This window comes from Neolamprologus multifasciatus, chromosome 6 (assembly GCF_963576455.1).
Source record: "Neolamprologus multifasciatus chromosome 6, fNeoMul1.2, whole genome shotgun sequence".
Taxonomy (NCBI): domain Eukaryota; kingdom Metazoa; phylum Chordata; class Actinopteri; order Cichliformes; family Cichlidae; genus Neolamprologus; species Neolamprologus multifasciatus.
Genome location: NC_140444.1, coordinates 3,488,591 through 3,511,227, shown reverse-complemented (window position 1 = coordinate 3,511,227; position 22,637 = coordinate 3,488,591). Strand labels below are relative to the sequence as shown.

At 42.7% G+C, this 22,637-nt stretch overlaps 1 protein-coding gene across 12 annotated transcripts in view; it reads left to right on the top strand.

Annotated features, from left to right (window-relative positions):
• rims1b (regulating synaptic membrane exocytosis 1b) overlaps nucleotides 1-21,841 on the top strand; it is a 106,643-nt gene extending 84,802 nt beyond the window's left edge. For all 12 annotated transcript variants that reach the window (XM_085161957.1, XM_085161947.1, XM_085161951.1 and 9 more), the window contains 9 exons: nucleotides 23-126; nucleotides 234-394; nucleotides 611-760; nucleotides 8,587-8,804; nucleotides 15,933-16,077; nucleotides 16,552-16,664; nucleotides 18,711-18,812; nucleotides 18,999-19,138; nucleotides 19,252-21,841. In XM_085161957.1, the coding sequence (XP_085018083.1) occupies nucleotides 23-126; nucleotides 234-394; nucleotides 611-760; nucleotides 8,587-8,804; nucleotides 15,933-16,077; nucleotides 16,552-16,664; nucleotides 18,711-18,812; nucleotides 18,999-19,138; nucleotides 19,252-19,470 (1,352 nt within the window). In that variant the 3' untranslated portion in view covers nucleotides 19,471-21,841. The remainder of the gene's footprint in view (nucleotides 1-22; nucleotides 127-233; nucleotides 395-610; nucleotides 761-8,586; nucleotides 8,805-15,932; nucleotides 16,078-16,551; nucleotides 16,665-18,710; nucleotides 18,813-18,998; nucleotides 19,139-19,251) is intronic.
• The last annotated feature ends 796 nt before the right edge of the window (nucleotides 21,842-22,637 follow it).

Here is a 22,637-nt window from a genome sequence, read left to right as displayed (position 1 = left end):
TTTTAAAAATGTTGTGCCTCAGCCCTCGCAGTGGAGGAGCGAGCCCGACAGCTGCAGATGAAAGTACATTCCTACCGGCCTTCAGCCTCCCACGACCCTGAGACGAACCTCAAGACCAAACGGGAGGTGAGTGTTTGTAATCGCTGCTCACCTCTTCCTTCTGGACTTTATAAACAATGTATTTGATATTTATTCGTCCTTCCCACCCTCCTTCTCTTTACCTCCATCTTTAGATGTATGCAGAACAGAGGCGCAGCAGCGACAACATGTCGGCCAAATCTTCAGACAGCGATATGAGCGACGTGTCGGCGATCTCCCGTGCCAGCAGTGCCTCCCGCCTCAGTAGCACCAGCTACATGTCTATCCAATCAGAACGGCCCGGGGGACGACTCAGGTCAGTTGTGACTGTAAAGGCTGCTCTTTAACACCACAGCCATCATTTTTAATATCCTAATTAAACCCAGATGTCGGAGAAGTGCATGCTGATCACAGTCTGTCTTTCCTTTTCTTGCACGCCACTTGCCGTTGCATGTTTGCGTCCTTCTGCATGCTCTGATTCTTCCATCCACACGCACGCAAACACACGAACGCACAAACACACATAACTCAGATCCAAGTCGTTAGAGGAGGACAAGAAGGACAGGAGGATCTCGTGGGGGGTGGATGGAGAGGAGGAGGAGAACGAAGGTGGAAAGAGGCAGTTCTCCGAGGAGCTGAAGCACAGGAGACACACTGTGGCAGGAGACACGAGAGAGTCCAGGTAAAGAGTTCTCACGCGGTGAATCCACCGATGATGGTCCATCTGCTCACTGCACAACTAGCTCCACATAGATCAAGTCCAAAGAAAGGCCGTCAGAAGCTATTAAAGGTGGAAACATAAGCAGTTTATATAGAGGTGGTTTATTATAGTTTATTGTAGATGTAGACAGGCTCGCAGTGGCTTTAACAACAAATTAGGAGAACTAGATCACAGACGTCAAACATAAGGCCCGGGGTCCAGGATGAGTCCGGCAAAGACTCCACCCACTGGGTGGCTTTGAAAAAAGTGAAGGAACGTTTTTTGGATCACCAAAACATTTCCTGTAATTTTACACATTTATAAGAGTTCATTTATTACAACAGCGTTTCTCTATCATGTTTGTTTATCACTGACACAATGAGCACTTTGGCACTTATTTTCCTAGGATATCTATAGATCTAAACATCTATCTATAGATGTCTCAAAATATCTCAAGATTAAAAGTGTAGATAAAGCTCTTAATGCTGTCAGAAAGGTCAGAGTTTAAAGTTTTAGATAGGGATGCAACGATACCAATTTTTTCAAACCGATACGATACCGATACTTGGATCTGAGTACTTGCCGATACAGAGTACAAAAAACGATACTTTTACAACACACACACACACAAATGCAATGAATTGGAAGACAGGTTTTATTATATTCCCTGCCGATAAAAAATAAAATCTTAATAGAAATGACCACAAAAAAATTTCAAGTGAAAAATAAGCACTTCTGTTAAATTATTGCAGAGTCTCCACATTGTAATTTTACAAAATATCACTGATCTATTGGCACTGTCTCGAGCTTTCAGAATAATAAATAAACACTTCTGTTTGGAATAAAATAAATACAAATTAGGTTTGAAAATAAAATGAACTTTTAAATTATTGCAGAGTGTCCATATTGTAAACAAACAAACAAAATAATTATTATTAAATAAATAATAAATAAAATAATAAGTGGCCCCCTAGTGGCCAATCTAAAAAACTACAACAGAAATGACAAGCCACCCTCTGATTAATGAAATAAGTTAGTATCGGTTCATGGTATCGGTTAACTTTTACGAGTATGAGTACACACACATTTTACAGTATCGGCCCCGATACCCGATACCAGTATCGGTATTGGTGCATCCCGAGTTTTAGACATCCCTGAACTAGATTTCACGTTGCTGTAAGTGATTTTTTACATTCTCCAGTTGTAAAAATGTGCAGCCTGAACTCTGAATTTTATACCGTGTGTCTGTCAACTTATCCACTTCATGTTGCTGAACATCAGAAGCAGCGGTGAGCGTGGATGTAAACACCTGAAAGTCCAAGTCGAGAACAGAAAATTTAACAGTGTGTGAGCAGATTTGTTTGCTTTAACCATCAAGTTGTGTTTTATCTGAGCTTGGACTTAAAATTAAACTCAGACTCTATTTTTTTAAAGCTGTTACTGTTCAAGCTATTAGCCTGCTAAATCAAATAGTATACTTTTGATTCATTTCCATAAAAACAGGTAAACACTCCAAGTCAGCCTCAACATGTTAAGATATTTTTCTCTACCTAAAAGTTTTTCTCTGTTATTAAGATTAAGATAACCTCAGGCTGCTGCAAACACACGTTTAAAAAATGTCCTTTTGTGCTACACAGCTTGATGACTTTTAATCGCGTTAACAGCATTAGTCCCATCTGTGGTGCTAATCATTATTCCTCCCTGAGCCATAGTTGGATTCAAAAGTCAGCACCAAGACGAGTTCCACGTAAATCCCCAACACAAACACGAGTTGCATAATTCAAAATTAAGCACCAGCTGAACTAACACTACACATTTGGGAAAATAAGAAGCTGAGCCAAAAGGATCAACATCAGTTGACCTGAGACGGCTAAAAATAGAGGGAAAAACAAGTGAAAGGAACCTTTTTTAGGAAGAGGGTGCTAGGAGGGAGTCTGTCAGATCTCACTTTAATATTTATTTTGAAGGTAGATATTTAAAACGTTTCTTACTTCCTGTCAGTTAAATTCTGTTAAAAACGGTCCTGAGGTCACTGTGTAAGTAATTCCTGTCAGCCAAAAGTTCAGACTTAAGGCTGCTTTAAAGCTCAATTACAGGCTGTTTTTTTCTACCCTTGGATTTGTATGATGTCACAGAGAGCAGATATGTCACAATCTGAAAGCAGGGACTCAAGCGCAGAACAGGTTGACGTCTCAAAGCACCGTTTATTTACACACCAGTGCGATAATATATACAGTGACGGGGAAAAATCAAGGGATTAGGGGAAGGTTCTCTCTCGCGCGCTCGCTCACGTCCTCACATCCAACTCACACACGTTCGTCCAGCTGGGAGGTCACAGGTCCGGGAAGGTAAACTGGAACAAGAAAGGGAAAAATCACTCACAAGTCACAAAGGTCGGGCGTAAAGGTACAAGACCACGGGAGCTGGGAAGAGAGACTAACGTTAGTAGCACAATCATTCAGCGATGAGAAGATCTGTGGCCCAGCTTCAAATAGTAGTCAGGAAATCGGCTGATCGCCAACAGGTGTGTGAGCCAAGGGCGGGGCCAGCAGTGAGCTCCGCCCAGGCAGAGAGGTAGGGGAGAGAGAGAGAAAGCAAAAGCACAAGTGTAGCCCTGTGAGGCCGGCTGGGCAGGCACGGGGACCATGACAAGATAACCTAATATGGTCGTCTTAATCACAAAGCTCGGTGTGTGAACAGAGACGTCCCACCAAGCTGCTGTTAAATTCTGCAGCCGATTGGAAGAAAGTTTTCTAAAACAGAGGAAAAGGGAGCTTAAATTGGATGTTTCAGACAGGGGATGAACTGAGGGAGGGGTCCAGCAGAGGATGAAGGAGGTACTGTGAGTCATACAGAGCTACTCTAGTTGAATCCAAGAGCAAAAATACGCTGGAAGTAAGTGAAATAGAACCGCTTTCAAAAGAGACTTTTTTAGTCTCCTTATATACACACACACACTTACTTCAGCAGCTGACCAGTAACAGACTGCTGACAAGGACAAATGGGCCCATCTCACTGCTCCACAGTGAGCCGGGTGATGATGTAGTGCAGCTTATTAGCTGGCTAATGTATTGAGGTGTGAGAGAAAAGAGAAAAAAGGACGAGCGCTCTTTACACAGATCAATCCAAACCAGGTTTTTTAAAAGCAGCTCTGACTCGGATGTCAGATTATTTTCTTTATTTAGTTTCTCACCAGTAAAACAAAAGCAACCACAGTCACATGCACAGAGCCAAAAGTATGTGGACACATTAGCTCCGTCAGCAGGCATTAATCAGATTCTCTGAGCCTTCTGGGAAGACTTGTTTGTGGGGATTTTTTCCCATTCAGACACATTAGCGAGGAAGGTCGAGCCTCGCTCTCCATCAGTGCTTCTGTTCATCCCAAAGGCTCTTTACTCCTCTACCGACAATCATTTTGTTATGGACCCATTTGTCCAACACAAACTCGCTTTATCGTTGCAGTTTTTAACCTTAAGATTTATCTTAGGAGGTGCTAGCTTGAAACGAACGCTGTAAGTATAAGAATGTCAACTTGAAAACAAACAGATTTAACCTTTAATAGTTTCAGGGCCAAAATGAACAAACTGGGATCTATGAGTCAGAGAGAGAAAGTTCTGATGTACAGCATCCCCACCACACTGATGTGTGAACAACTCAACACACATCGACACATCTGCCTAATCAAACTGGAATATTAAAGTAAATAACAGCCTTTAACTGTGAGTCAGTGACACTGATGTCACTGACTCACTGTTAAGAGCATTACCTGAAAAAAAGAAGTTACTGTGTAGCACAGAAGCACACTAATTTTAATCCTTCAAAAAAATGAGGTTTGCATATTAATTTAAGACACAGGGGTCTGCTTATTTTTCCCATGGGCTGCACATTCAAACTCAAAATTACAGAGAGGAAAAATTAGATGTGCAAAAGAAGAAAAGAATGTATTAATGAAAGATAAAAACCACCTGGTGTGGTGGTGGTGGTGCGTTTTGCAGTTAAATTCCTGTCCTGCAGCAACTCCGTCAGTATTTGTGGAGGTATTTCCATATTTCAGTTTCACACCTTTGAGGTTCGGGCTTGATGTGAATTTCTGCTCTGTTGCCATCTAGATCAGCGGTCCCCAACCCCCGGGCCTCGAACCGGGCCGCAAGAGTTGAGGCTCAGGTGTGAAATGTATAGTTTTCAGGGTTTTTATCGGTTTTCAGCGTTATTTTGTTATCGTTTTTATCGTTAACTCGGTTTTCCTGGGTCTTTTCACGTGTGTTATGAATAAATTTTCTTTTTTTTGGTACCAGTACTAGTTTTATTTTGTTGTATTTATCCGCGACACCTTAAAGGCCGGTCCATGAAAATATTGTCGGGCATAAACAGCCCGTTCTCACTCCCGAGGCGTAACATGCCGACGTTTTGTCACGTCCCAGGGCGTTCCTGAGGAACGCAAAAGGAGACCTTTGACGTTCTTATGGTACGCGGCAATGCAATGAGGCTCTCGCGGTAATAGACGTTCCAGCCCTGTATTGCAGCCCTAAACCTAACCTTATCCCTAGCCCTAACCATAACCTTTTTCCTGAGCTTAACCAGGACTTTAATGATGTTAAATAGCGTGTTTCTAAGCAATTTGAAAAAAAAGAGCGAACATGTGTAGATTGAATCCATACGGTTCTCATATTTCCTCATTTTTCCGAGGTCGTCATTTAGTAACGTGGTGGGTAGCCGAAAACGTAATATGTTGACGATTTGTCACCTAGCGTGAAATGTTACGCTTTGGGAGTGAGAACGTGTTGGCATAAACCGGTCCGTGGCGCCAAAAAGGTTGGGGACCGCTGATCTAGATAACAACAGATTTGCAGTTTTTGCTGATTTATCACAGTTCATTTCCGTATCACAAACAGATTCCAATATAATTGCAAACTTGACCCCATTCAGCTGTAAACTGGTAGCAGACTGACTCCATCTAATTGCAGAGACCACGAGTTCTTTGCACACAGTTGCACACTTTAACAGTCCGTGGGGAGCGACTCACTTTCAAATGAAGCCTCGTGTGGCTGGTAGAGGAACTCCAGTTTTTGGCTTAATTGTGGTAACGCTGCACAGTCAGTGTACTGGTTACTGGACATTGTTTAGCCTTCCGTTGGGAGTCCCTCAGTGTTCGAAAACACGAGGTGGTCTAGTGTTACAGTGAGGCTTTCAGATTTTCATATCCCGTTGTTTGCATGCTGGAAACAAAGAACGTGTGTAATGGACTGAGCAGCGTTTTATTCAGTTCAAACACAGAGTTGGATTTGAAAAGCAGACAGTGGAGTCAGACTACATTTATAAAAGCTGGTCAGTGTCAGAAAGCCTGTAATGTGTTATTAGACAGAGGGTAGGCAGGAATTAGTAACGAGTTGATGCACATCGACTGCAGGCCGCGGGTCAGTTTTCACTCAGAGCTGGATATTAACGCAAGCATTCAGTGGATGTTTTCACGTCCAGGCCGCTTTGATGATGGCTTGTGGAAGTGACCGAGTGCATACAGAGGAGATTAGACAGTCTTTACATCTTTTTCTGTTACAGCTGTCCTTTAACCTATCCTTCCTCTTTAATCCCCCACATGTTTGATGTAGTTCTCCTTCCTAATTCCTAATAATTGATGAGCTGCTGCTCATTTAAGCTTTTGTGAGTCCTGCCTTCTACTGCATTTGTTTGCATAGACATTTGTGGTCGGACACGCTGACATTTCAGAATAAAACCGCACGAACAGACAAATGCATAAATTTTCCTGCTGACATTTTAAAAACGAGCTGGAAAAAACACACGAATCTCAAGCCTTTTAGCCAAAAACAGCAAATGTGATTAGACTGATTTTTTTCCCCTGTGTCTGTTTATATGTGTTTGTGTTTGTGTAATCCTCCTCGCATGTCTCAGATCCCTCCTTGCATGCATCCTGTGCTGTGACTGCCTGGACCCCCTCCACCCTCAAGACCTGGATCCTCCCCTTCCACCCTACCCCTGTTCCACACGCCCTTCTCTAACTCCCCTGCAGGGAGAGGTGGAGAGGCCTCAAACCACCCTCCCACTTTCTCCTCTTGGTCACTGGGCTGTAGCTGTCAGGGACCCACAGGCAGCGGAGAGTTTGGGTGATAGGGGCAGCGTAGCTGGACTCTCTTGCAGCACTTTGGCCCCCTCTGAGCTGATGGACATGCGACAGCTCCTCCGAATCCCTAGGAGACAGCATCGATTGCTGGACACGTTCTGTCCGTGTGTAGTGGCTTGTTTAAGAAGACTGAACTTTAATAGATAATATGCTCAGCTTTAAACTGCTGGAACATTCTACTTCATTCTTATTCTCTTTTTTAGAAGGTTTCACAGCACAGCTGTGTTACCAACCACTCATGATTTGGCTTCGATTATTTCAGAAGTGTCTGAATAGGGAAGAAAACATAACATATGTAAAATGTAGATGTCATTTAAAAGCCTATTATAGTTAACTTAAAAGGAAAAATGTGACAAATAAAAACTAGACAGGAGAAAAAAAACAATTAACTGAAACTATAAAATATTAAGTTTTAGTCTTAAAACTTAATTTTAATGTTCTCAGATTGGTCAACAGAGCAGACATGAGGCTAAACGACATGTTTAATGACATTAAAACTGTAAGTTTGGCTTGTAAAGCTTGAGTTTTGACTCATGTGACACGTTCGGATGATTATACTGCATTTCTTTTCTTTGGGACTCCAGACTTTTATTTGATGCTCTTTTATTAACCCTTTAAGACCTACCATAGAACCAAGTCCGCCAGAGCTTATATTATATTTTTACATGCTGTGGAGCCATTTTTGGGAGCATTTCAAGTTGCTATACATCAATACAACCATTACAGCCTAGATTTTAATAATATGTCTGCATTAAGTGCATAGTAATTACATAAATTGCAAAAAAGTGCAATAAACTACAAAAACATTGAAAATCGTTTTTGTTTTTTTAACATATATTTCTAGTTAGAGAAATTTAAGAGGCTTATCCCTCAAAACTGTAAATACAAAAAAGTTGCACAAAATAGTTTCCCACCACAGGAAATTTATTTTGAGTGTCTTCATAGTTTTATTTTTGAAATACACCAATTTTTATATACTGCAGGAAAAACGAAAATAAATATTATAATGCAAATTTGCAAAATAGCAGCATATGCATCAAAATAAACTATTTCCAGCAGTGCAATATGAGTCCTAAGCATCCCAGAAACGACACAGAAAGTCATAAAGTCAAACATAACTTTTAAAAACACCAGTATAGGCTCATGAGGCCCTGATGGTAAAAAACTACATTTCCACTAAAATGACATCACTTCCGGTTTCGGGCAGGTCATGGCGGACATGCGATAGTTCGTGCTGATGGACATAGGAAGTGTTATGAACAGGTGATCGGATCGGCAAAGCGTGTTTCTGGAATATTATGTTTTTGTTACTTCAAGTGCTTTTTATGCAGTTTTTGCAAAGCTTTATGGAAACTGTGACCGAGAACAAGCTGATGGCATAAGATGTAAGTACAACTCCTCCGGTTTCATATGCAAAAAAATTATTGCGCTAGCTCACGTGGTTGCAGAGCTACCGGGATTTAAAAATAGTTATGCAAAACAGAGCGTGCCCGCTCCGACCGGCTTTAAAGGGTTAAACACGCTCCCTCAGCAATGTTCGTCATCCCCACCTCCCATCAGTCATGCTGTTTTTGTTGTTGTGCCACAGTAAAGGTAAAGTAAAAGAGAGCTTAATAACAACATCTATCAAACACACCGGGTCACAAAGTCACCCTTCGCCTTCTCTCTCCAGTCGGCAGATGCGAGCGTCCATGGGCCGCAGCATGCTGAAGAGTTCCAGCGTGAGCGGAGAGATCTACACCCAGGAGCGCACAGACGGCAGCCAATCAGACACGGCGCTGGGCACGGTGGGCAGCGGCAGCAAGAAGAGACGCTCCAGCCTCAGCGCGCGGGTGGTGGCCATCGTTGGCAACCGTCGCAGCCGCAGCACGTCGCAGATCAGCGGCCCCGGTGAGTCGGCGGTTTCGGGGATTTGCTGGAATTTCATAGGACTGTATTTAAAGCTCGTTTGCCACTCTCTGATTTTGGACCATGTTAGTGTTTTGGAAGCAGACATGACAATATTTAAAAAAGAGGGTGGAGATACCTAACATCCATAACATCCATCAGCTGTATGTCACTTTCCAAAAGCTTTCTCTAATCTGATTCCATCCTCTGCTAACCTACATTCTTTTTTCCATTAAAGGTACAATATGTAAAGTTTAATTAAATGCATGATGTAATATGCAAGATCTGACTTCTCGAGGAATGTTAACGACCGAGGAAGTCTCTCACGCCTCGGAATGATATTTTAATAATGCAAGAAGTCCCAACCTGATTGAAGAGGGTTAATATGAGAAAGCCCGCTGGCTCTGTGGACACACACTGCATTACTGTGCTAATCAGCTCACTGAGATCCTTTCTGCACTTTTTCAGAGGTGTGCAGATGGTGGCAACATGTCCAGTATATGGAAAACATCAACCGTAATACCTGTTCCAAAATCAGAACTAACCAGTTCAGACCAGCTGCACTTACATCTCTTGTCATGAAAATCTTTGAAAACATGACGTGTGCTTAATTGGTGATAAACTAGATTCACTGCAGTTTGCTTGTCTAGTGGGCAAAGCTCTTCATTCTAGACGGCGCATATAAGAATCTTGGAAACCAAAATCTTACGCGGGAGGTTTATTTGCAGATTTTTCTTCCACGTTCAATGAGATGCAGTCCCGACATTACCCGGTCACATTTATTGTTGCTTTTCATTTTTTTAACTGACAGAGTTCAGTGGGCTTTTGGAAATGTCTGCATGCCCAGTCCTATTATCTCAAACTCTGGCTCCCCACAAGGCTAAGTCTTTCTCCTCTGCTTTTTATCATGTGCACAGACATATTTCTGGTCAAGTTTTCTGATGACACTGGGCTGAAAGTCAGAGCACATTGGTGCTTCGCCTGCATTTGTCAAGTGACAAACTTCTTGCCTTTAATTTGACTTAAACTAAGGAATTAGTGAATTTGATGCAAGCAATCAAAAAGCGTGGAGACAAAACCCAAACGCAGACAGAGTCAAAGAAACTGAAAAGGCGCCTTTAATTTTATAGGTGTAGAGTATCAAAAGAGTAAATACTCACTCAAGAGGTAACCAAGCAAACTGGACAGAGCTGAAAGCAATTAAAACAACAAGGCAAGTAAAATTAAATACAAAACACAAGTAACAACCAGCTACCAAAATAAAACAGGAAGTAACAAACAGTATGCTCAGTGTTGCCAACTTAGCGACTTTGTCGCTATATTTAGCGAGTTTTCAAACCCCCTAAAAAAAGACGTAAAAGCGCATATCGCTTTTACTCTCAACAAGCAGCGGGTGCTGTAACGCAGTCAGTTCTTCTTTTACTCTTTTACTGTTGTTGCTGTTTTGTGGATCACAAGGTTTAAAACTACTTATAAACACACACACACAAAGTAACTCCACCAGAGTGCCTATTTCGGGTCACTTTTGACGGTCCAAGCCCAGATAAAGGAGCAGGGTTGGAATTGTGACATTAAAAAAAAACAATAATTGCTAAAAGAAATTTAATTTGTAGTTCTAAATAAATTCTAACTGCATTTAGTTTTTTACTCACTTCATGTCTCTTTCACGATGTTATTTCTCTCTCCAACAACGTAGGTTACAATTACATTAGCATGACCAATTATGCAAATTGGGTGATGACGTCATTTAGCGACTTCTAGCGACTTTTAGGACAGCCAATAGCGATTTTCCTTACTGAGGAGTTGGCAACACTGAGTATGCTGCCCTCACGACACGTGACCATGTGAAGCTAGACAGCTAGCGAACAAAATAGATGAGATCTTCCACACAAGGCTTGCTTTTAATGAAGATCCTTTAAAGCCTTATCCTTTCTCAAGGCTTCTCCTTACTATTTCTTATTTGTAACTGACATATACAGAAAGTGAAAATAAATTGCTAGCTAATACACATCTTAATGCAAAAACTTAATGATTAGCCTAGCTTAACACGTGCGTTACATTAGCATCGCAGCTCACTCCAGGTAAACACATAAAAAAGTTGTTTCTGAACACATTAATACTCACAAAAGACGAACGTTTCCCAAGGTACAAGCGTGTACTTGAACTCGTTCACTCTTTTAATACTGCCGAAGCACTTTTCACAGCATTAACGGAGAAAATACGTCAAAGATAGGTTAATGATCAGAGCGCTCCCCCGCTCCCATTTCCGCACATACAATACAAAGATCGCTTGTGATAACGATGTCTCACTCTGAGCAAACTTCGAACCCAGACATTTTAACTGTTTTTAGCATGAATCACATAATATTTCTTAACTTTGAACTTATTTATCACTTTGCTTATGTAACTTAATCAGACTATGCACTAACTACTGGCTTTTGACCAAAAGGCATAACAAACGGGAAACGGAGACTTAAGATGCCAAAGGACACTGGGGTGGTTAGACCAACTTTAGCACAAACGTTAAGAACAGAAACAATTCAAACACTAACAGAAACCACATTACAGAGGTAATAAGAGCTCTAAAAAACTGAAAGCAATACACCAATAATTCTAAACAATAAAAGCCACAACTAAAACCAAAACAGAGGATTTTTAGTGATTCTAAAACACAAAACTCCAGGACAATGACACAAACACACAGTCAGTGGTTCAACGAGGACAACAAAGAATCGACTTGTTGCAGAAGCTGAAGTCTTTCAGTGTTTCCTTTAATATTTTCCTTCATGTGCTGGTTTTGTGGGTTGTATATGAAGGACAGACACAAACTTTGCAACATTAAAATCTTTGTCAAGATTATTTGAGTCCAGTTAAAAAACCCGTGCTCACCTCGGAAGAATCACACGATTCATTATTCTCAAGTGAATTTATTTTATTGTCCTCAGGTCATGCATAATAGATGCATGAGAAGCAAACTACTCAGATTCCTTCATACGTTCTTTCTTTGAGCTGCTAAATGTCAAGAAAAGTAGTTTGTTCTTCTAAATACAAGTCCCTGTGGGGGCAGTTATGCTGTGAGATTTTAACGTTGAGCTGCTCACTGACAAACCGAATGCTGTGCATTGAATGCTGGATTGTGACTTCTATGTCATTATTTATTGGGCTCTTCCCAAAAGAGCTACACAGGCCCGCTTTCTTGTGGGCCTGCTGCCTGCAGGAGGGGCCACAGGGCTTCGGTGCTGTGTGGATTCTCTTAGTGGGTGGAAACACCTCGGTGTCCTTCCAAAAGAGCTGGAGGGGGGGGGCAGGGAGGCAGAGGTCTGGGCATCCCCAAATGTTTTAGTTATATGACTCTATACTTTTCCAGATTCTTCATTTTTGCCTACAAAAGGACATGCAAGGTGCAAACCTTGATTACATTATCTAATTTAACCAAACCCAGGAGTCTAGGTGATTTCTCTTGTTGGTTTTCTCTAAAGAAAATATGGTTAAAACAGCAGCTGCACCTTTAAACTGCTGTGTGCGATCACTTCGACTTAGAGAATGCAGGTTTGAACCCTTAAGCTACAGCTAAGCTAATAACAACCACATCCATACAGAAATATTCATTGCATTTTGTCCCGAGGTACAGACTGTACCCAAGCACCGCAAATTGATAGTGTCCTTTTGTTCCGTAAAAGACAAACTTCTGCTGCTGTCGCTGGCCCAGCGCTCGTCATAAAGACAAACAACCACAGCTCGGCTCGCGGTCACATAACAGAGTGTGGCTCGTCCGAGCCCAGCATCCACTTTCACCACCGGGGCATGTACGATGAAAGCCAAATGCTGTACCTCTCTTCTCTGTAGCGGGCATAAAAGCTATTAGAGAATATTAGGCCTTCAGGGGGTCGCTCGCCTACTGACACTGATGTAGAGAGGGGAGAGAGGAAGTAGAGATAGGACGAACATCCGCCTAATGTAAAAAAGTCTCTCTTGGTCATGATGGATGACGCCGAATGCAGGTAAGAGAGGCTCACTTGTGTTTTCTAAACTGTTTACTGTGAGGTTTTGGACACGGGATAAAGGGAGGCTCAGAAATGTTGTTTTCCAACATCATGAGTCAGAAGGCAGGCGCGCCCCTGTCCGAGATGCCACACAGTGGTGTTTTTTTTGGCTGTTTTTCTGCCCAACAATTTCCTGTTTACTGCTGGTGACCAGATTCTACAGAACATGGGCGCAACTTTGACCGTGGTTCAGACGGCGAGATCAAACAGTCCTGAACTGGATCTGTGGGCTATCTTGTGATATTCAGCTTTGTCTAACGTATGAATGGTTTACTGTTTGGGCCACCGAGTGAACTCTGTCCTTAGACCAAACCAAGTTAGACCAAACTCCAAAACCACAACAGCAAAATCTTTGTGTGAATCCTGATACTCTGGGATTTTCCACCTTCTAGATGAATCACTTTGTGGGGTCATTTGAGTAATCGCTCATGATAAGGGACTACCAGGAATAATATCTTTATTTAAAAACAGTAGCACCTTTCAAGAACAAGTTACAGTTTTCTTTACAAAGGCAAGAGCAGTGCAGGACTGCACATCTCCTTCACGGCTTAAAATGTTCGTGTAAAGCATCTGAGTCTCCAGATATTTGGATGCGATCTATACTTAAAAAAATAAAGATAATGTCTCCAAACTTTTCTCACGTCATTTTGATGTGCATTTGTTGTGTATTTTTTAAGGAGCACTATAATTAAACCATTACCTAAAAAGCTCTTATTTGATCCATCTGGCTCCATCTGGCTAATTATAGGCCAATTTCTAACCTTCTTTTTATTTCAAAGATTCTCCAAAGAGTAGTTGTCAAGCAGCTGGACGATGATCTAGAGGAGCATTAAAACAGCTGTAATGAAGGTTAAAAATCATCGTTTTATGGCCGTTGACAGTGGACTCTTCTCTGCGCTTGTCCTGCTTGTCCTCAGTACAGCGCACACAACTGATCCGAAATTACAAACCCAGACGCACAACTGGTGTTTTTGTTTGAATCCTACATATCTCATAAATTTAGTTTTGTTGGTTTAAACGAGGAGCGTTCCTGACTCAAAAAATTAGACACGGACTTCCACAGACCTCAATGTTTGTGTCAGGCTCAGGAGAAACTCTGAGGGAGACCGTCTCTAAAGTTTCACAATTTATTTACACACAGACACCAGGTGCAGATATATACAGGTGAGGGGGTACGGGAAGAGGGTCTCCGGGGAACACAGGCACGGGAGGGGACACACACACTGGCTGTATCCCAATTCAGGGTCTGCAGCCTCAAAGGCCGCATTTTAAGGCCGATTACGTCACAGCGACGCGACGAAGGCTGTCCCAATTCGAAGGCTGCTCGAAATGCGGCCCTCAAATGCGTCCTTCATTTCCCTGAATTTTAAGGATGTGACGGTGTAGACTTCGTGGCCCAACATATCCCAGAATGCATAGCACAGCGGCAGTGGGTGTGGATAATTTTGCCGAAAAAAACGGCGGATGAGGGGCGCCCGAAGAGTAAACTTTAAGTACTGAATATTATGTCACTTATTTATGTGCAAATGTTTAATAACGAAGAACATTAAAACATTACTGTTGGCCACATGTCGGCAAAGTTATGTGACATTAGTGACGTTTGTACTAACTTGGTTTTAAAGCCTTTACTTTAAAATATACGCCGTTCAATAGCTGAGCTTAATCAGAGAATGATCAAAGCTCATGTAGAAACAAACAAACAAATGAACAAAAGATTTTCTCCTTCATTTCTGTCAAACAAAGCTGTATGAAACGTTTCCAGCTGTTAGTATCGTGGTTGCTAGGCAACCTGGGCAGCGCGACGGAGGCTAGACCGTCCCATTCCACAAGCCTCGCACTTCCGGCCTTAGCGGTCTTTGAGTACGCGGCCCTTGAGGATCGTTGAGGCTGCGTACTTTAAGGCTGCAGACCCTGAATTGGGATACAGCCACTATATACACAATCCTTCGCTGATGCTCAGGTTAGCTCGGACTCCGGCTTTAGCTCACTAACCAGCGGTCCTCAGGCTGACGAGAAATCTGGCACAGGGAGGAAGAACAGGTAAGTTGCGGCACGAAAGAAACTCGTGGAAAAGCTCAGACTTGCAATGACACTGACGAGTGTTACACAATAATCCAGCGAAGAAGCATTCTCGGCAGCCGCCTTAAGAAGTGAGCGTGGGGATGAGACGATTGCTTGCAGGTGTCTGAGCCAGGGGCTGGACTCGTCATGACTACGCCCCGGTAGAGCGCAGTGTGCGAGAGGAGAGAGAGAGAGACGCAACACAACAGAAACACTTGTAGCCATACAGAGTCAGCTGAGAAGGCACAGGGTCATGACAGTTTGGACCACTATTTTTTACATTATACATGCTTCCCCTCAATAATAGTATTACAGAGCACTGGATACATTTTCATTGCTATGCAGATGATACCTAAAGCCAAATGACACAAATCCATCCATCCCAGCCATCTGCTTTTTAATTCAGTTTCATTTATATATATTGTAAGTCAAAGACACTGCAATATTTTGATTAAGGAACTGACCTCACAGCCCATTGTTCCTTCAGTGGGCTGGTTTCAGTCATTATGCAAATGTCCTGTTTATAAGATTGGGGAAAAATGCAGTTAGCTGAGACTGAAGAAGTCACTTGGATGAGTGACGAAACGTTTCTCCCTGAAAACGCTACGTCCAGATGAACAGAATCAACTTTTGGAGACACTGCAATATTACTTATAGAAACAAATATAATCAAATGTCCCCATATGAGCAACACGTGGCAACAGCGGGAAGGAAGAACTCCCTTTTAGCAGGAAGAGACCTCCAACAGAACCAAGCTCAGAGAGGGGCGGGGCCATCTGCAAACGCAAACATGAACAATATAAAACGTGCAGTGGTGCCATATAAATAAAAATATCCTCTGCTTTGTTCATGTTTTAATTGTGGGAGGGGAATGTATCACTTCTGATTGTTGTAAGTATCTATAGCTTCAGCCGAACAACTTTCTTGTGGTATCGGTTTTAAAGAAAAGAGCCATTCCTTCACTGGAGTCCGTTATCAAAATATTGTCTGCTTCATGATTCTTCCTCTCGCTCTCGTTTGCCTCCAGAGGGGAAGAGTAAGAAGGAGAAAGGAGCGTCGATCCAGAGGAGCACGGAGACCGGCATGGCCGTGGAGCTGACGAGGAACATGAGCCGGCAGCCCAGCAGAGAGTCCAACAACGGCAGCATGAACAGCTGCAACTCCGAGGGGAAGTCAGTAAACCCGTCCTTCTGCTCCTCGTCATCTGCACTCTCTGTGTCACAAAGACGTCCTGAATGAAACGAGTTAGAGTGACAGTAATGACTGCATGCCAGCATGTTCTGAGGGAGACATCCATTCCTGCCTGCGGCTATTTCTGTACGCGTTGGCCGACTGAGAGTAAACACAGTCTAATATAACGAGCACACAGTTTAAAAATGAGTCAGCGTGGAGAGTGTGAGGCGACGATCAAACCAAAGCTCAGACAGAGTCAAAGTAAGACCGGGTGTTTTCTGTCGCTCGGACAATCACGTAGATATTTTTTCTTGTTATAAATAATGAGTGCAAGTGAAATTCTCCTGGAGGAGAAAGTGAATCCACCACATGTGCTGACTGAGTGGGGCCATCAGCAAGACTGATGACACATTTGTATATAGGTTGGTGTTTTTTAGAGTTAATAATGGGCTGTTTTGTGTTTTCTGTGGTAGCTTGATCTTTTCTGGAGTGAATCTAGGTGCCAGCAGTCAATTCAGTGACTTCCTGGATGGACTCGGACCAGCTCAGTTAGTGGGAAGACAAACACTGGCTACACCTGCCATCGGTACAAAACCTCTTCTCTCTTCTTTTGAATTATTCGGGGTATTTTTTAAAGCTTTATTTGTGCATGCATGGATAGATCTTGTAAAGCTTTTTTTTTGCCTTTAACAATGAATCAGAAAATGCCAGAAAAAGTCAGAAATCATTAGTATTGTAATGTTTTTGTATTTTATTTCTAGCATGAATTTCTCTGAGATATTTTGGATATTTCTGGTATTTTATTTTAAATGTTGATTGTGCCATTCATCCTCTTCTCTTGGTCGTGAGGCATCAATCTAAGCAGCCAATCCCAGTCTTCCATCTTCCCAGCCTCTCCTCCACTTCTTCAGGTGGGAAGACGTTCCCGAGTCAGCCAAGAAATGTGATCTTTCCAGCATGTCGTGGTTCATTTCACACTGGGCCACAGACTGCCCCAGTGCAAGTTGGAGGTCACTGCTTGATAACGCCAGCGGAGCTACATCATCTACGAAAATCAAGCACGAGATCCTCCGGCCACAAAGCCTTGAGAAATTCAGGGAAAATCTCATTCACTGTGTCCACTGCAGACAGTCTGTCAGTGGGGCTGAGAAGATCCTTGATGTATTCCTCACACCACCAAACTATGTCCTGAGTTGAGGTCAGCAAAGTTGCATCCCTGCTATAAAAAGTGTTTGCAGGGAGCTGTCCACGCCACTCGAGTCACCTGACGATTTGCCGGACTTGCTTCAAGGTCGACTAAAAGTCCTGCTCAATGGCCTCGCTGAGCTCCTCCCATACCTGAGTTTTTGGGTACTGCAAGAGCTGCAATCCACTTGGCCTGTCAGCTGCCTCTGCTCATCCCACGAGCTCACCATGCTTGATAGAATCCCTCCCACAGCTTGATGTCTACTTTAACCTCTGGTGTTCATCTGATTCAGGGATTACCGCCACACTAGGGTCCGCTTTCCACAGAAAGCTGTTAAAGTGTTGCTCAAAGTGAGAGCTGAAGAGCTTGACACTCTGGCCTTTGCCAAGTTCACCCTCACTGTCCAACATCTTCCATTGCCACCTGATGCAACTCACCAACAGGTGGTGAAGTACAAAAATGAATCACTGACCTGCTGTCATGTTTCGGCTGTGTACAGGCAGGAGAAGGACCCAAACGCAAAACTCACAACAACGAAATTAAACTCAAAAAGCTGCTTTATTGCAGAATGGCATGGAAAGGAAGGAGAGCACAGCTGGGAGTAATCAGGCTGGACGAGACAAGGGAAGCAAAACTAGAATCACTCACATGAGAAATGGACCTTCAAAGTAAAACAGGAAACACACTGACTGAACTCTAAACATGCAAACTTAACAGCAACTGAGAAGACAGAACAGAACCAGAAACATGGTACAAAAAGGTCACAGTAGACACAACATTGAACACAGGGAAGCCGTATTACAAAGCCAAACTAAACCTATGATAACCATAACTGAAATCTAGGGAAACAAGAAACAGTACAACAAAGGACTCAAAACATAATCCATAATATAAAAACACAAGATCTCTTCAAAATAAAATAGGAAACATAATGAGACGCAGACATGAAACACATGAAGAGCAGGGGAGACTTAACAGGGGTTGGAAGACACAAGGGGAATCTAATAACGAAGAACTAGAAAAACTCATGAGCTTAATCCAAATAAACTAAACTCAAAACACTGGGTCATAAGACCCAGGATCGTGACACCTGCGACGCAGGGAGTCCTGGTGCCACGTGGACTTTTGGACACCCTCGTGTTTGAACATCGTGTTCAATTCGGAGAAACTGCGGTGCATTCACACCCCTCTAGATCATGTTCAGCACATAGGGAGGGAGGAAGAGAGACTCTTTTCATGTTCTTATAACTATTCATTTTATATTTTAATTCTTTCTTATGATTATTTTTACTTAATCTTGTTCTTTTTTATTGTTATTGTTGATGATGATTGATTAAATTGTGCGAGGCTCAGAGTGTTACCTATGCATTAAGTCTGCGCTCCTGTCAGTAGTAGATGTTGGTGTTGAGCTCTTTGTTTTCTTATTTTTTCTGCTGTGTTTTTTAGGTGATATCCAAATCGGTATGATGGAGAAAAAGGGTCAGCTGGAGGTGGAGGTGATCAGAGCACGAGGACTCGTACAGAAGCCAGGATCCAAATCTCTCCCTGGTAAGAGCCCAACCTGACTGAAGCCGCCACAGACCAACGAATCCCTGCAGCACTCACACACGTTATTATAATCCAGTATATACACTCGACTCAAGCTCACCTGTTCGTTGCGTTCGTACAACCAGCCGTGAGAGCCGATAGTGTTCCCACTAATGGCTTTTTTTATTGCTCTGTTTCTGCCGTCAGCTCCATATGTCAAAGTCTACCTGCTGAATAATGGAGCGTACGTAGCCAAAAAGAAAACCAAGATTGCACGGAAAACACTTGACCCACTCTACCAGCAAGCACTGCTATTTGAGGAGAGCCCGCAGGGGAAAGTGTTACAGGTGAGCAGGAGATTTATTTCCCTTCATCACACAGTTAAATGCTTCCCCCCCCTCCTACTTCATGCTGACGGAAATCGAGCAACATGACAACGTGAAATTATTTTTTCCTTCAGGTGATTGTGTGGGGAGACTATGGCCGCATGGACCATAAAAGCTTCATGGGAGTTGCACAAATCTTATTGGAGGAGCTGGACTTATCAAGCACAGTCATCGGTTGGTACAAGCTGTTCCCACCATCCTCTCTGGTGGATCCGACACTTGCCTCCCTGACGCGACGAGCTTCTCAGTCGTCTCTCGACAGCTCGGCCGGACCGCCCGGGGTCCGATCTTAGTGGACAAACAGCTCTACGCCACCGAGAAAAAACTCAAACTAAAACTCGGAGAGAAATGAAATACTAACGGCAGAAATGTAGAACAACAACAACAATCAGAAACACGAGAAAGCTTTGTTGAAATCTGACAATCACTCCTGCCGCGGTTAATTTTGTCTGTCGTAGGGAGCGTCGCGTTTCAGTGTTTCATGTCCATTCGAGGAAAAGTCTCTGTGTTTTCTCTGTGTGTGCTGAAGAAGCCGTGCAGCAGCTGTCCAGACAGTACCAGAGAATCCAAACGAAGCAGGGTGGCTTTTAACCGAATCAACAATAGCAAAGAAATGTATGTAAAGCATCGGAATGTATGGACTCGAGACAAGAGGTAATCACCCTCCGCTCCTGCAGGCGGCGCTGCGCTCCCTGCAGTGGCCTCCTCCAGAACCCCAACAGACTGCTGGCATTCCCGTCCCCGCCGAGCGTGGGGGACGGGGTGCTCAGTCTGGAAGCACAGGGCCTTCTTCTGGTGCCTAGACCTCGGAGCCGCATTACTGGTCCCCCCCCTCTGTGGAAAGATCCTCTTTTCAATATGTTTACCACGGCCGCTCTGAAGCCGCACCGTTTCAGCGTGTTTGCTTTGTTGTTCATTTCTTTCCCTTCGTTACTACTGGCACAAGATGTTTTTAAAAATGCTCATGATAATGTTGTCAGTCTGGTGTGTGCATGGAGAGTAAAAATAAAATACAAGAGATTAAAAAAAAAAAAAGCTATTAAATGTCTGCAAGTGTTATGCAGGAAGAGGGCGGGGAACAGGTTAGATTTTTACATGTGAGATTAGCGTTGTTTTTGCTGGCAAGCGTGCAGGCCAGTCGTCTTTGTATAGTTGTATATTAGGCCTCCCAGGAGGTTGACCAATAAGTAAAATTTATGTCACTTTGAAATATCACAAGGGTACAACGTCAATGTAAAAAAAAGAAAACGTAAATCTTTGTTCACCTATGTGAGAGCGAGACAGGAGCGTCGAATTTTTTCACATTTTTTGGGAGGCGCATTCCCTCCCTCCCGGCATGTTAAAGGTTTTTATCCAATCTTTAGTTCAACATTTTTTTTTCTTTTAAAATTTAAACACAAGCACAAGAGCTTGATTTTTTTACAACAAAAAGTTTAACGTTTTGAAGAAAAAAATAATAATACATAGCTAAAAAAATCAAAAACAAAAAAAAAAAGGACAAAAAGCAGCAATCCTCCCGTCACCGGTCCTCTTCATCGTTTCGTCGCGACGTTCGGAGGCAAACAGAACAACAAATACTGTCACAGTTTAATCCTCGTGCATCTCGGTGAATGTGGGCCAATCAGATCGATCCGTCAGGACGCCAACGCTCATCCTCCGTCCGGCCTGCAGGCTCCTCCCACCCGGGGGGGGGAGGGGCAGCATGACTTTGGAGCCCGTTCCAAGCTGCATGCACATTTTTGTAAACAAACAAACAAACAAAAAAATCTAGATACGCGTGTTAGCTCCACATACTGTAGGGCCGCTTGTATGTTGCATGCAGTTGTACAGTTTGCTCGTACTTGAATATTAAAGAGATAAAACCAAGAAACTGAAGCCATTCCCATTACGCAAAGACATCTAAATCCACTGCAGTCCAGTCCACGTCCTTCAGTCCGGTGCTGAATGTCTCTCAAACCGAATCCCAAGATTACATTGATGTCTCTGGAAGATGTACTGTACTGTACTGAGCAGACCTTGCAGCCCCTCTTACTGTTATTCCACATCATAGTATACCTCCGAGGGGCTGGGACGATGTATGAATAAATATGTACAAATCAGATCTATGAAAATATGAATTATGTTTCAACATAATGATTTCAGACGACACGGAGAATAAACTCAGATGGACAGAAAGTCGCACCCTGTAAATACTCAGCAGCTATTCCCGGGGTTTTCATTTGGTTCACTGAGAAAAAAGGCCAAGTCTTATAATAAGGAGCGATTGGTACTTTAGGTGACGAGGGGACCGTGCTGTGGGACGGCGATGGGTCTGAAAGTCCTCGTCTGAACACTTCTCTGTGCTTCAAACTCGGCGTCTGTGCCCGGCCCGCCATGCTCAGTCCCGCCTCACTCCAGATTTCTTTTCATTGTCCAGTGAAGCTGTTTTTTTCCTTATTTATTTAGGGTTTTTTTTCCTTGTCAGTATTAACAGGAGAAAAAAATTGCTGATTGTTTACAACTTCTGTGTTCCACTGAAACAAGAAAATCAGAAAAAAGTAAAGCATTCACTGCAACATTTCTTGTTTGTATAACAGATGTGGCTCAAATGATGTGTATGTTTTATATATAAAAAAAATTTCATTTTTATGATTTACAAATAAAAAAGAATGTGTGGAAAAAAAATACCAATGTTTTCCTTGAGTCTTTCTCATGCTTATCTTTTAATTTTCTGATTTGACATGATGTCAAAAGGCCAGGGTGCCTTGTTTGTGGGAAAGCTAATATTTATTCTCAGTCTGTGCATCTCTGAGCAGAGCAGCATTATTTTAGAGAGAGGGCCATCACTGTTCCCACTGTAGTAAATTTATTACAGTTCATAAAAACATATTTCAAGTGTTTTCATCAGTTTTAGATACAATATAAAAGAACAGCATGTGCTTTCCCCCCTTTTAATCAGTTGAGAAGGTGATGAGCTATCTGCTAACGCTAGCTAGTTTGGTTAGCAAATGCTAACCAACTCTACGGGTCTATTGCTGGACATACCCGCTAATTAGTGCTATGTACAGTAGCATGCACAACAAAATTCTAGACTTTTATGCGCCGTGTTCATTGTACTAACTTGCCTGTGCAGATAACAGCTTAGGAATCTAAACAGTAGTCAGACTATGCTAGTAGCTCTTACAGCAATCAACATGGCCTACAGGTCCAGGTCGGTGAGCTCAGTTAGCTGAGGTTAATCCTAGCCAGTGTTGCCAACTCCCCAGTAAGGAAAATTGCTATTGGTTGTCCTAAAAGTCGCTAGAAGTCGCTAAATGACGTCATCACCTAATTTGCATAATTGGTCATGCTAATGTAATTGTAACCTACGCTGCTGGAGAGAGAAATAACATCGTGGACGAGACATAAAGTGAGCAAAAAACGTCCTAAATGCATTTAGAATTTATTTAGAACTACAAATTAAATTTCTTTTAGCAATTAT